The sequence below is a fragment of the Harpia harpyja genome, chromosome Z (assembly GCF_026419915.1).
Source record: "Harpia harpyja isolate bHarHar1 chromosome Z, bHarHar1 primary haplotype, whole genome shotgun sequence".
Taxonomy (NCBI): domain Eukaryota; kingdom Metazoa; phylum Chordata; class Aves; order Accipitriformes; family Accipitridae; genus Harpia; species Harpia harpyja.
Genome location: NC_068969.1, coordinates 14532330 through 14546614, shown reverse-complemented (window position 1 = coordinate 14546614; position 14285 = coordinate 14532330). Strand labels below are relative to the sequence as shown.

Here is a 14285-nt window from a genome sequence, read left to right as displayed (position 1 = left end):
CTCTAGTGCCCTTCTCCGATAGACTAATTGGCTTAACGGATACTGCTTAGCTTCAGTATAGCTTCCAACATAAATAAGTGAATTACACAGAAGGGGAATGTGTAATTGTTTGTGCTCAGGGCATACACACATGGTCAGTCTCAAGCCTGTACTTGCACATCCACCACCATTTTAGAACAAATTATGGTGGAAGGGCAACACAGAAAAAAATCAGAGGACAGAGCAAGGTTTCAGTCCCAAACCTGAGTGCACAATGAGCCGAATGATAACCACTGATTGTAGCAGTACTTCCAATCTGTTTCAAAGGAAAGGAAAAAGGGCTCGTCTTAGCTTTTTCATCAGTGATATACAGCTGGTCTGCTCAAGTTTGCATTAGAACAGAAAGGAATAATTAACGTAGGCAGTTACGGACGAGATGCAGTATAAGAAGCTTTTCCTTTTGCCTCTTAGCTATTTACAGTCTCAGATAAAACAGATTGGAGTCAGTCTCACAGTCAGGTACCGTAACTCATGTGACAGACAGTAAGCAACAACTATAACTGAACTAGTTTTACAAAACAGAGCAATTTAGAAGAAAAATATGGAAGAGAAGATTTGAAGCTCAGCAGAAACAACCGGTAACACTGACAGGGTGTGGATGTTACACAGCTATACTTGTCAGGTCAACCTGAGCTCAGGACTGTATAATTAAAAGGTACCTAGGTAGGATTTAAGAATAGCATCCTACAGCTAAAACAGGAGACACATAAAAGCCCATAGTGCTTTGGTCAGGTCACTTCTAATTTCATTACCAATTCCTACTGTCATTACTGATTTGAATGATGAAACATAGCATGTTTTTATGTAAAACAAAGCTGAAATGGGTTGTGCTGTCATCTGATTTGATCTGTATAAAAGAGCAAAAGGAATTTCAATTAGAAACACCAGCATCAAGCGTCACTTCAAGCTGATTCAGAGCCTAATCTCACACATCTACATTTAAATCAGGGCGTAAGTACACTTGTGTATGCTAGGCAAGACATGCTAGTTTCATGGTATCCAGGGCTGCATTAGCAGCAGTGTTGCCAGGTTGAGGGCAATAGTCCTTCCCTGCTACTCAGCCCTGGTAAGGCCACACCTGGAGGAGTACTGTGTCAGTTCCAGGCTCCCCAGTACAAGAGAGACACGGACATACTGGAGACAGTCCAGCAAAAGGGCCACAAAGATGATGAAGGGACTGGAGCATCTCTTGTATGAGGACAGGCTGAAAGAGCTGAGACTGTTAGCCTAGAGAAGATAAGGCTCAGCTCTTATTAATACCTGAAGGGAAGGTGCAAAGACAATGGAGCCAGGCTCTTTTCAGTGGTGCCCAGTGACAGGACAAGAGCCAATGGGCACAAACTGAAACACAGGAGGGTCCATCCAAACATGATGAAACACTTTCTTCCTGTGAGGGTGACCAAGCACTGGCGCAGGTTGCCCAAGAAGTTCTGGAGTCTCCATCCTTAGGAATACTTAAAAGCCATCTGGACATAGTTCTGGGCAACCACTCTAGGCAGCCCTGCTTAACCAGGGAGGTTGGACAAGATGACCTCCAGAGGTCCCTTCCAACCTCAACCATCCTGTGGTTCCATAAAGATACTCTAACAGCTCATTAAAACTCATACTTTGCTTCCAGTTTAAGTTCCAATAGCAAGAAATCAAATAGAAGTAAACCTCATTTGCAGATAGATGCATAAAGGGACCCTCTAGTTTCAGACATCCTTTCTCCAGGTAGGTGACTATAAATTTTGACAGAGCCATTGTATGGGTTTGGGGCTGTTGGGGTTTAATTTGTTTGGCTGGTTTTTTAAAGGGGGAAGGGGAGAAAGGGAGGAAGAGAAGAGGCTGAGAAATAGCCTGGGCTTCTACAATTTCTTACCAGGGGCACGTTCTCCGTATTTGCAAACTGAGCACTTTCTTGGGCATTTTAAAAAATTTTCAGTGATGACCCTACTGCAACATACTAAACAAGTTCTTATTCTATTAATGCCACATAAAAGCCAACAAGCATCCACATCCCAGACAACCTCAACATATGTATCAGCCCTCTTAGCCAATGTCAAAAAAGGCATCTATTATCAGTTGATCATCTACGATGACCTCTGCATCCTTCCCCACGTCACTGTTTTCCAGGATTTAGCACTCTATCCCATATACGTAATCACCACTGAAGACTCACTCTTGCCTAAAGAGTTTGAGAATGACCTTTCTCAAACCAGTCTTTCTCAAAAGATCAACAATTTGAAGAGCTGGCTCAATTCTCCTTGAAGTCTGATTTTGACAGGTTTTTTTATTAGGTGCTTAAAAAAGACCGAAGATGTGTTGCTGATTTGTGAAATAAAAAAAGTATATTCAAAGAACTAGCATCCCCATACGTGGTACGTTCAAAAAAATACATTTGGAGAAAAAAAATTGTATCATGCATCATATCACTTTTTTTAATAACCAAAGCCAGAAAACCTTGGTCAGTTGTTTATAAAAAGTTGTAGATATACTTGCAACAGAATTTATTGGTTTCCCAGTTGGAAAAAAAAAAAAAAAGGCAAACCAAAAACAAACACACAAAAAAACCCACACCAACCCACAACTTGTGTCCTATATACAGGTTTATCTACAGTAGTGATAGGAGAGACACACAGGATTTACATGATTTTTATCCTGTAATGGTAGCTTCGAAATCAGTGCTGGACACCAGGTTTTTTGCCTTGCTTCCCCTCATCTCTAGGGTGCAGGATCCTCTGTATGAGCACAACTGACTCTACAATTCATGTTAATTTTCTTGCCTGGTGCTTTACTAGGGAGACAACAAAACATGAATCGCAGCCAGCCCTTCCGCACCACTGCAGCAGGTAGCACAGCCTCAGCTCTGAGGGAGGATGACAGCCAGTGGACTGAGGGGTGGCACAAAGTGATGAGATTGAAGGTACAGAAGAGTATCACGGATTCTACAGAAGAGTTACTAACACATCTCTGGCAATTCTGTGATTCTACATGTATAAAACATGAAGTACTATTTCATTACCAGTACAATTATATCCACCAATAATTCACAAGTGGATCTTGTTCCATTCAGATACAATTTGGTAACAGTTTCTTTTAGTAAATACAGTATAAATAAATTTGAGTACTTTCTAAATATATATGGTTTAGATTTTTTAAAAGTTCAACTTCTAATCTGGGAAATCTTCAAGTTGTGATATACAACCAAATTATGATCAAAAATAACTTCTGTACTACATCTCAAAATTATGTATTTTATAGCTTTTCTTCCTTCAGATTTACGCATCTAACAATATTAAGTCAACATGCAGCAAAGCTTACTTAAAACATATAGCTGTAAAAAGAATAATCGCCATGTGAAAAAAAAGTATTTTGACAGACAACCCTCACACACACACTTCCAGTAATTGCATCCTGTGCACTTTCACAGGGAGAGGACTTGGGGAAAGAGGAAGGGTGAAGACAGATAGATTTGTCCCATTTCCTGAGAAGGGATAACAGTAAAAAAATCAGTGTGTTCTCCCCAGGCCGGGGAAAATCCTCTTTTATGAAGTCATAGAATCATTTACGTTGGAAAAGACCTTTAAGATCATCGAGTCCAACTGTAAACCTAACACTGCCAAGTCCACCACTAAACCATGTCCCTAAGCACCACGCCTACAATGCTCATGAATGTTTGAAGTCCCTGCAAGAGGGCACAAGTTAGCATTTATCCTAACATAAATATGCCAGTACCAATAAAAAAAAAAATTCCCTAACCAAAGTAAGCTGCAGCAGGTGGCAAGTCCTACATGGTTCAGCTTCCACATGAACTGATTTTTAGTAGCACTACTTCTAGTATGAAGCTCCCCACAGTCACTGTTACATACTACTTCAAAACAAATGGTACACATTACAAATCCTTTAGCTATGAAAAGTCAACCAGTGTCTGCATGTAAAAGCTATGAAAAAGAAAACCACTAGCAAAACCAGCACACATCATACAAAGTTACATTGTTCCATAGTGCTGTGAAAAAATGACACAAGGCACAACACTTAATTAAATGTTTTCAGCAGCAAGAAATTAAAATTACTTCACAGGGATATGAGAGATGCTCATACAGAATACAAGAGAAACTGAAGCCCAGTTTATGGCTGTTTATCATAAAGTTACACAATCTCAAGATTAGAATTCAAATCATTATACAAATTATATCTAGTAATGTTTAATTTCTATATGCTTCAGAAAGTAGAGTATTTAAAGTAACATCACCCCTCTGAATAGTATTAACTTTTAGCATTTTAGAAAAGAATACTCATGGAATCTTTCCCCTACCCTTCCCCAAAGGTGTCAAAGAGAGAAGACTGAATGTTAGTCTATTTTAATGAGGCATCTTTCATAACTTATCCCCGAGAAAGCTTTGACTCTTACAAATACTTATGAATTTTAATTAGAAACATTGATAGCATAAAATGTTAAAAAACTGTTTCAGAACACTTATGTACAAAAAAAAAAAGTTAACACCATCATCTTTGAATTTCCATTCCAGGGCTGTCCATGAGACATCCTTCATAGAGGGGTACTCTCCATATCCATGACAACCTGAGACTGACCAGTTCCTTACACTACAGCATGTCCTTGAGGAAGCAATTCTTCCTGAATGATCAGGATTAGTACAAGTGTTGTCACAGAAATGGCAGTGTTTACTGGAGCCCCAACAGGAAAAATCACACAAATATTTGTATTTTTCTTTTCTTAAAATCTCTTCTACAGAATTTTTTTCTCAATAGGAAGCAGAAAACAATATGCTATCCCAAGGGAGGAAGAACCAAAATGGAAATGAAGGGCCATTGTGACATCCTGCTTTTTAACAGTCTGCCAATATACAATCACCAAGAACAAGGAACTTGGCACTACAGTTTATTCAAAAATACACAGGAAAACTATACAGTACTTTCTCAATCTTCACCTAAAAACCACACAGTTTACTTCCCATACAAACTCCATACATGTTTTTAGACTGCTCTGCAACAAGAGAAGCAGTACTTTAAGCTTTGCAGTCCTTTACTGCATACCACTCAGATTCAGAGGACAGAAACAGTTACCGATGGAACAACATCTTTTTACCAAAACCACCACTTCATCTCCAACTTGCAATTCTAATCCTTCTTCACACAGCAGGTCAGAGAGAAATTTTGTGACAATTTGCTCAATTTTGCTGGTAAGGCCCCTGACCATAGACCACCTTGGTTTGGACTTCAACACCCAAAAAGCAGTGCAGGGTTCCAGACTTTTGTAAGATGACCTCAGAACGAAACCTGACATCATGCCAGTTGGAAACCGAGTTCCTGCAGGCTATATACCATTTCTGAGGAGAAGCAAAGCTGTTCTTCAAGCCACCCTCAGAAAGTTAACAGGAAATAGAAAGAGGGAACAGAGTGGCTTAAAATTTTTTTGAAAAATAAAAAACAAGCTTGTTTGTTGTTGTTGTTGTTTTTAAATTATCATAAAAGCAGTGCTACAGAAGGAATACCTGCAGTCCCTCCCACATGCCTTGAAGGCCAGCTGTTAGAGATGTCTTCCCCCCTAAAGGGAATTTCCAAGTCTATACTCAGAGCAGATTGCCACTACTCATCATTTGCAATTTCTACATAGAAAAGAAATGCCCCAGTATGGAAAGGGCTAGTAGCAAAACTGCTACTAATAAAATGCTGGGCTTTATTATACCTGACTTATTGTATATTTATGAAACAGAGGCCAAATCCTAGCAGTGCGGTAACTGTAAGACAGGCTTGCTTTCTTCTGATCTCCTCTCTCTTCTAAATATCCTACCCATTAAAGCACACAGAGAACACTGCCATGATCACCACAATTTTCACAACCTCACAGACAAAACAGAAATGACCACAAAGTAGCTGCTTGTTCTATGTAACAGATTTCTGGAGTTTCCACCTGATAGTACCTCTTTCAGATCCGTACTTTTACAAGAAAAGGATCCTTTTGCAGTAAAGGATCTCATAAACACACACCCTTTAGTAGAATTAGTATCTTGGTGCAAGGCCTTTATACATCGGTGGTTCATCCACACTCAGGATTTCTCAGATTCCCCACTAGTTACTTTTCTAACAGATGTTCTTATGATTTATGATTTACCTTGTCTGTTTCATATTACAGAGATGCATAAAGATACTAAAAATGCAGAGTGCAGAAGAGTACACATCATTTGCTGTGGAACTGATGGTACCTCAGGAAAAAAATTAAACCTACATGAATCAAAGAATCTTGATGTATCAAAAAACACCAAACAATTGTTACATACCAAAGAAGTACAATGCAAAGCCAGGCATGAAACAAAAGATGTAAATGCAGTAGCATATCTAAAGGCATCTAAAGGACCATTACAGAGGCAAGAATAACATCCCTCTAAAAGAGGAGCCGGTACGTTTGTTAGAGTTACATTTGTCATTGTCTCCCTCTTCTTTCACAAAAAATTATGAATGATCATTCATGAAGTTGAAAACGTTACTAAAGCCAGTGAGAAACATTCATAGCTCATCTTGGCTACACTTCCAGTCTTCATTTGAATAATGAGCAAATGCTCTTTGTTAAACATTAATGCTTTTTAATGACTGACTGGTGAATAATTTGAAGTGAGCTTGTTCTCCATTGTCTCCTCCTCTTTCCCAAGATCTCCATTCTTCTATTTTAGGTAAGAGGGTACAACTAAACTTCAGTATTAGCAAAATGGGAAAGATGGCACTCTGCAACACTGACAGAATTGTCTCAGCACTCTAATACTAGTTTATTAAATGAAAAAAAAACAGCACAGTTAAAAAGAAGCTAGCGTTCAGTACAATATCTAGTATTGCGATACAATAATTACCTTTAGCTTAATTTTAGAACCAGCTAGAAGAATCCAATTTTGGAAGTTTCATACAATTTTTCTTACAATAAACTTTTTCAACATGGAAACACAAGCTTTTAAGAATTCAGCAATCATTTACAAAAGCTAGTTATCCACTTTCTTTATAGTTAGTTACACTCTTTTTAGGGGCTAGTACACAGAGTAATGCAGTTTCTATTTGCCCAAAGTAACAGCAGGATACTAAAAGAGCAGAAACTGAGTCTAGAATTTAATTTATCTATACAGTTATAGCTAGTATCAAAAGCTCTTTCAGGAAATATCAAGCTTAACAGTGAAGTGAAAAGTTACTAGCATGCGATAGACCACAAATATGAATTTAAAAGAAATTTAAATAAAAAAAAAGGTAGTGCTTGCTTCCTCACATTTTAGGATGTACAGATCACTTAAGGAAACCAGAATGATTATGTCAAGCCACTAAGAGCAAACTGGAATAAGAGGATATCTTTCTCGAGAGATTGTAAGGACTGTCTAATAGATGCTATAGGAATAATAACAGTGCTGATGTCAGGTTGTTACAAATAACTCTAAGTATACTGTGTCAGAATTGCAAGAAACTTATCTTTTAAAATTAACACAGAAGTTCCTCCTTCCTGACGTAAACCAATACACATTTAGCAATAGTCAGTGATATCTGCACATTTCAGTCAACTCATCTACAATTCTCTGTTTCTCAGCCAGACACCAGTTTTTATCCCTTCACTTCATACTTTCAGTTCTTTTACTACCTCAGGTAAGAACAATTACACCTGTATTTTACTTAAATTTTCATTTGTACTGAAGATTACTGATGAAACCTTCCTTCAGGCTCCACTGAGATACAAATGGTGACTTCCTTAGAACCACATCACTTAAAGTCCTAGTCTAATCTTGTAACAGAGTAAGTACAATCTTAAGAAAGCTGAAATGCAAGTCTTTTGTGATAAGCAAATACAGAAGCAAAAAGAATTCCAGAAAAAAGCTTTAGATATTTTATCCAAGTAACTAAAGAGAAATGAAATCAGTCTTCCTTAATACTTAGAAACTATCTTCAAAGTTCCCCTGTGTAAACAAGATAAATATAGTGAGTGAAGTTCCATTAGTACTAACAGCAGTTACTCTATTTAATCCTTCAGATTTAAGTCAGTGAGAACTGTCTCTGCAAAAGCAAAGACGTGCAAGTAGAGTAGCTGCACAATAGTAGTCTTTCACTTGGTATTTTTTAAGTTAAACATGTTCAAGACCCTATCCTGCCAAGACCTATTAAAATTAGAAAATTAAATGTAGAAATATATTCCTCTTAAAACATGGATGCATCACTAATACTTTGCTTTATAATTGATTTAATATTATTGATGGAGATCAAGAATAAATAAAACTCTAAAGCTTCAACACCTTCAGGTTGCTAGGCTTGCTTACACATACACCCTTTTAAAACATATTATAAAGAAAGCATGTGTATTCCTTTCTTTGTATACTAAACTCAAAGGCTTTATACAGTTAGATCATAATCTAGAGCTTCTTCCTCCCTCTCCCTAAAAATCTAGAGACTACTTAAGTAAGGTACAAAACACCTTTGTTATAATTACTATTAAGCCACATGAGTCAGTCAAATTTCAAAGGAAAAAAAAAAAAAGATGTAGCACTAGTAATTATCAGATTATGAAAGTGCCCACTGTGCTACCTAGATTTTAAATAGAGTAGCTAATCTTTGGACTGAATTTGCATCATACAATGTGATACTACTGTAAAACAGATGTTCTGCAAAGAGAGGTTCTTTTAATGTTAAGGACAAAACAAAAAAACAACCGAGTGAGGAGAGAGCTGCTGTGCTTTATTCCCAGTAACTTAACATGTATGGAGGAAGTAGGTAGGTGAAAGAACTACTAAAAAGTTAAAAGTACTTTCATTTTAAAGGTGACAGTATCTCACCGGAACACTTACAATAACCCATGAATCTGAATTACATCTGAAAACTTGAACAGCATTCTTCAGAAGGACCACTCTTCTCCTTATTCTATCCTTCAAAAGTCTCAACATCATCTGACTTCCATCGTTCAATAAATTCCCTTGAATTATTTCAGGAAAACAGCAAGGAGTTATGCCTGACCTGTAAACTGATGTAGGCAGAGCATAAATTCTTTGTGACTGATGTAACACAGTTATTCCTGAAGAATTCCACAGGACATATCAGCCAAGTACAGAATAAGAAAGCATAAGCAAATGATGCTTAAGAATAAGGACAGTAGTAAGTAATCTGAAACAGTTTTAATTTAATATTAAGCACTTCTGTTAACAATTAAAAAGATTCTGTTAACAATTAAAAATATTTCAAAGAGGGACTGAACTCTTATTCAGTATCGCGTCCAAGATCTAATGATGTAAAAGCGCATTTCCCTACTCCCTTCTGCTCAGATATCCTATTGATGTTTTAAAGATGACATTTAACAAATCCTTGAATTTTAATTGAGAAGCTCAGTGCAGAACTAAACAGGATCTTTTCACCTGTTAATCTAGATTCATACGCACCATCTTCCTTCATAACAACAGAGCATACTGAAGAGGATTATTTCACAAGCAACATATTAACAAGTGTTCTCTTTTGCTTAGGGAGCAGCTGAAAAGCACACAATCTTTCCTTCAGTATCAAGCTGAAACCCTGGGAAGGAAAAATGTGATTTGCACTAAAATACCTGTCATTAATTAAGATATCAGAGTTGCTCAAGTTAGTAAATAACCCCAAAAATGTTTTAGTTTCACTGTTAAGTTATACTTAACATCTCCAAGAATAAACACAGGTGGTTTTTTAAGTAACTGATTACTGTTACAAACAAGGAGACATAAAATGGAAAGTTAACAGTGCAGCACCTTACACCTTTGTGCAATTGCCTCAACTGACAGGGAAGGAAAGCTGCCAGCCTTCCTTCAGATATGCTACTCACAAGAGAAGGTTTCCCAAAGTCATGACTTGGTCTCAAACAATGGAGAGAACATTGTAGTGAGGTGGCTGGAGATAGGACGAGAGGAAATGGCCTCAAGTTGTGGCAGAGGAGGTTTAGATTGGATATTAGGAAAAATTTCTTTACTGAAAGGGTTGTCAGGTATTGGAACAGGCTGCCCAGGGAAGTGGTTGAGTCACCATCCCTGGAGGTATTCAAAAAGCATGTAGAGAAGGCACTTCAGGACATGGTTTAGTGGGCATGGTTGATCGTTGGACTCGATCTTAAAGGTCTTTTCCAACCTAAATGATTCTATGATTCTATGATTTCTGTGGCTTTAATTTCACAGCCTTAACACATCCATTCGGAGCTTTCTTGTTAAAATTACAAGTGTCATAGTCAAGGACACATTTTAAGAATACATATCCATCCTTGGTTACATCCTCAGCCTGATTTTTTAAATTGTCACTTTGCGTCTTTTCCCAACTCTATCAACTTGTCAATTTTGCAGTTATACCAATCAAATAAAGGCTCTGAGGAAAGCTTTGTATGTATATATTCTCTGCCACAGTCCACTGGATGAATGTTTCTGCAGGTTTCCCCCCCTACTATCATCATTTTCTTTCCAAACATTCCTTACACTCCACACTCTGCTGAACAACCACATCCTGACGTCCTTTGATCAGATATACAAAAACAATTAAAACAAGGGATGAAACCCCAGGGGGTTCAGAGAATAAACATAAACCTGGAAGTAATTTCTTAAGTGTCACAAGAGCATAGAAGTCTTTTTTGTAGTCTAGTTAGTTTCAGTGACTTTTACCACATTGATGGAGTGCCATTATGGCAGAAAAGGAACCACTGGTGTCACTATGACTACATGAAGACATTTGCCACGTGGTTTACACCAAAGGCCAAGAGTTCATTCTGATTTTAAGTTATTTCTCCCTTCTATTACCATATGCACTCAAAGCATACAAAAAAACCAGATAACTTACCTGAAGTGTTCTCTAACCCAGAGCATGCAGTTACAGCCTAGTGAGATACACAAATTTAATACTGTGCCAGAAGCAGAAACATGACCACAACCACATTATTTGTGCAGACATCTTTCGTACACCCAACATATACAACCAGGTTAATTATTTAAACTAGCTTTAAATTTTTTTAACATAATACTTTAAAAAACTACCACTGCTCAATTTCATCTTTATATTTTAAAACAGACATGGAAACATTTTTAAACATCCATTGGACCTGTCTTTACAACTCAAAGATAACAAAATGTTAACCTAGGAAAACACAGCAAAATTAACCAAAGTCTTTCCTAAATTGTCCAAGATGAAAAAATGCAATCTTAGTAAACAATACTAGGGCCCATTCAATGAGATTATCTGAGACTCTTTCATTTTGTGTGTTTTCTCTATCTTTAAGTGTTCTTTAAATGCTGACCAGTCTATAAGCACACAGGATCTGGTCTTCTACAACAAGGCAGAAGTATTTTTCCTATCTATAAAATTCTCAGAAGACAGAGATATCAAAACCTCAGACTTAACATTTTCTCGTTAATAAAGCCTTCTATGACAACAGTTATAACAGAAATCTAAAAAACACATAGCCATGGTTGACTGTCACCCACACAAACATCGTAAGAATCATTGCCCTGACCCTACAGGGAGACCCTTGCCTGCTGTTACATAGAAGGCAGCACTCTTCCTCCCCCAGGTCTTTGAAACTGCAAGGAGGGAATAGCACGCGTTTTCAGATAAGAAGCAAGACAGCATTACTGACAGTGCCACTTGCCTAAAGGGCTCTGACTACAACAAGTGACTCTGACCAGCCTTGTTAATTTAATTTTCTCTCTGACTAAGACAGAAAGATGATAAGCAGGAACTTAAAGCAAAGGAACCACTCTCCTGCTTTGGACAGCCTCACCACATAAAGCTGTATTTGAAAAGTTGTTTGCCACCATCAAGTTTTTAGATTTTTATCTGAAAATATTTAACTTCAGAGGATCCTTTCAGCTTCAGTTGCCAACGTTCACCAGGAAAACTTTACACTTACTTCCCTGGACAAGGTCTTTCAAACCCTGAAACAAAATAAACTGATCAAGAAAGAGAAAAGTTGCTTTCAATGACATTAAAAGGTCTGGTGGAGTGGGATTTTTTTGTTTATGTTTTTTGTTAGTTTGGTTGGGTTTTTTAAGGAAAACACTATATACTGAGATATTGCAAATTTTAAAAAGTTACACCCAACTATTTAGTGCAATTTTCCAATCTAGAACTTTTTAAAAAAATAATACATTTTACAAGAAACTATAACTTCTTGTATATTTAGAGATGCCTGAAAATATTGCTGACTTGGGTTGCAAGACAAACAAAATCACTTGCAATTATTATCAAAATTTGTGCTCACACTTGCACATCCCCTTAACTTCAATCCAGTGACTACCAGTGTCTACCTCTTTACCCTTCAACTTTCATCTTTTCTTCCTCATGCCCTAAACAGAACATCTCTCTCATTAGAAAAAATAATCATTCAAATCTAGACAGTAACTGCAAACTGCTTTTTCATTCATTTGGACTGTACATTTTATTCTTGTCCTCTCACATATTTCGTGTCCATTTGAGGTCATGTATTTTCAAAAGAGAAACTGTGTTTTACTTCGTAAAGCTCCCAGCCTAAAAGGGCTGCAAAAATAGCGGGTCTCTCAATGCTTCCTTAATCAAAACAACAATTTGTTCCACAATTTAATTTCTTGTTGTTTCTTTAAAATTGTTAACTAGAGAACAGACGTAAGAACACACTACATCCACAAGGTGACATACAGTAATTGGTCTAAAAGGGAATCCTTTGTCAATAAAAGTCAGAAGCCTTTACTCACGTTATAGGTCAAGGGCACAAGGCCCCCAAATGAGGGCACTGAAAGTTTAGGGAAAGCACAGCTTTTCTCGCTTTTCCCTCTCCCCTTAAGTCACCTTCTAATAAGGAGAGAGTATTCAGCAATTTACGGTCCAAAATTCTGGGTGTGCCAAGAAGTACCATTCACAAACATTTTAAATAACTTTCTGCATTGAAGCTCAATTACAGTTCAAATTATAAACACTGTGCATTGCGCAACACACACAGTACGTTTTGACAGAATAAAAATGGAAGTATCACAAGTGGCATTTCATTGTCCAGGTCAGGTAAGTCTATCTTGGAGAGCTTCAGTGTAAACAGGAGTATACAGGCGGTTTTGAATTTTTGCTATTTAGCAACATATTAAAAAGTTCTTTCAGTGCTTTATAATAACCACTTTAAACACGCAACAGTGGCGATAAACATCCCCAGCTTCGGTGAAAAAACCATTTGTCCACAACAATTTAAAGACAGAAACGTAAAGATAAGTACAGAAGAGATTGCACAATAACACATGATCTTCCATATCACATGCTTGGCAGTACGCTCGATTCACTCCGATAACTCCGGTCAGACCCCAGGCGCAATTTTGGCCGTTACACGGCGGCTCTGTACATCTGCTTTTTGACACCCCACCCGGGGAAAGAGCCTCTTACTGGAGCCTACGGGCCCAACGTCAGGGCGAGCAAGGCTTTCCCCCGAGAGGAGTTTCTCCCGCAAGCCTACAGCTTCCCCACGGCACGGCTGACACCCTGCCGAGAGCCGCCGAGGGAAGGACCCCGCCGAAGGCGCCCAGCACGACCCGCCACGGTACCGCCGCGCTGCGAGAGAACGTGGCCAGAGCCTCTCCCCCATTCAATCCATCCCGCCCGCTCTCGCCCCGCAGCCCCCAGCAGCAGCCGCCGGGGCAGCGGCACCGAGGTCGGGGCGGCGGAGGCGCCCGCCCGGCCTTCCGGGCTGCCTCCCCCCCCCCCCCCCCGACCTCGGGGGGGGCAGGACCCCGTCGGCTCCCGGCCATTCCTCGCCGCCGCGGGTAGCCCCCCGCCGCCGTCCCTCACCGCTACGGGCAGCCCCTCACAGCCTGCTCCCCCCGCCGCCGGTACTTACGCTCGAAGTCGGAGTCGGAGTCCTCGTCGCCGCGGTCGGGCTCCTCTTCGCCGTTGGACTCGGTCTGCATGGGCTCCCCGTCGAAGCTGACCACCCTGCGGCCGCCGCCGGCCGCCTCCTGGTCGCGGGCATCCCGCAGGCGGGCGAAGTAGTCGGCGGCGAAGCCCAGCAGGTCGGACGGCCGGTGCCGCAGCACCTCCACCGTGTAGCCCTGCAGCAGCTCGGTGAGGCCCGGCGGGATCTCGATGCTCATGGTGCCGGCGACCGAGGAGGAGGCCGCCGCCTCCCACCCCTCCCCCCGTCACCCTCCCTCCGCAGCCGGCTGTGGCGGTGGCGGGCTCGGGGCCTCCCTCCGCGGGCGCTGACTGACTCCCGCCGCTCCGGTCACACGAGCCGCGCCGGAGGGGAGGGGGGGCGGGGCGGGGAGGAGGAGAAG

General features: G+C 39.9%; 1 protein-coding gene across 1 annotated transcript in view; it reads right to left on the bottom strand.

The window, feature by feature from the left end:
• PRKAR2A (protein kinase cAMP-dependent type II regulatory subunit alpha) overlaps positions 1-14247 on the bottom strand; it is a 69330-nt gene extending 55083 nt beyond the window's left edge. Inside the window, exon 1 of the mRNA XM_052775951.1 lies at positions 13850-14247. Within this exon, the coding sequence (XP_052631911.1) occupies positions 13850-14102 (253 nt within the window). The 5' untranslated portion in view covers positions 14103-14247. The remainder of the gene's footprint in view (positions 1-13849) is intronic.
• Between the last annotated feature and the right edge of the window lie 38 nt (positions 14248-14285).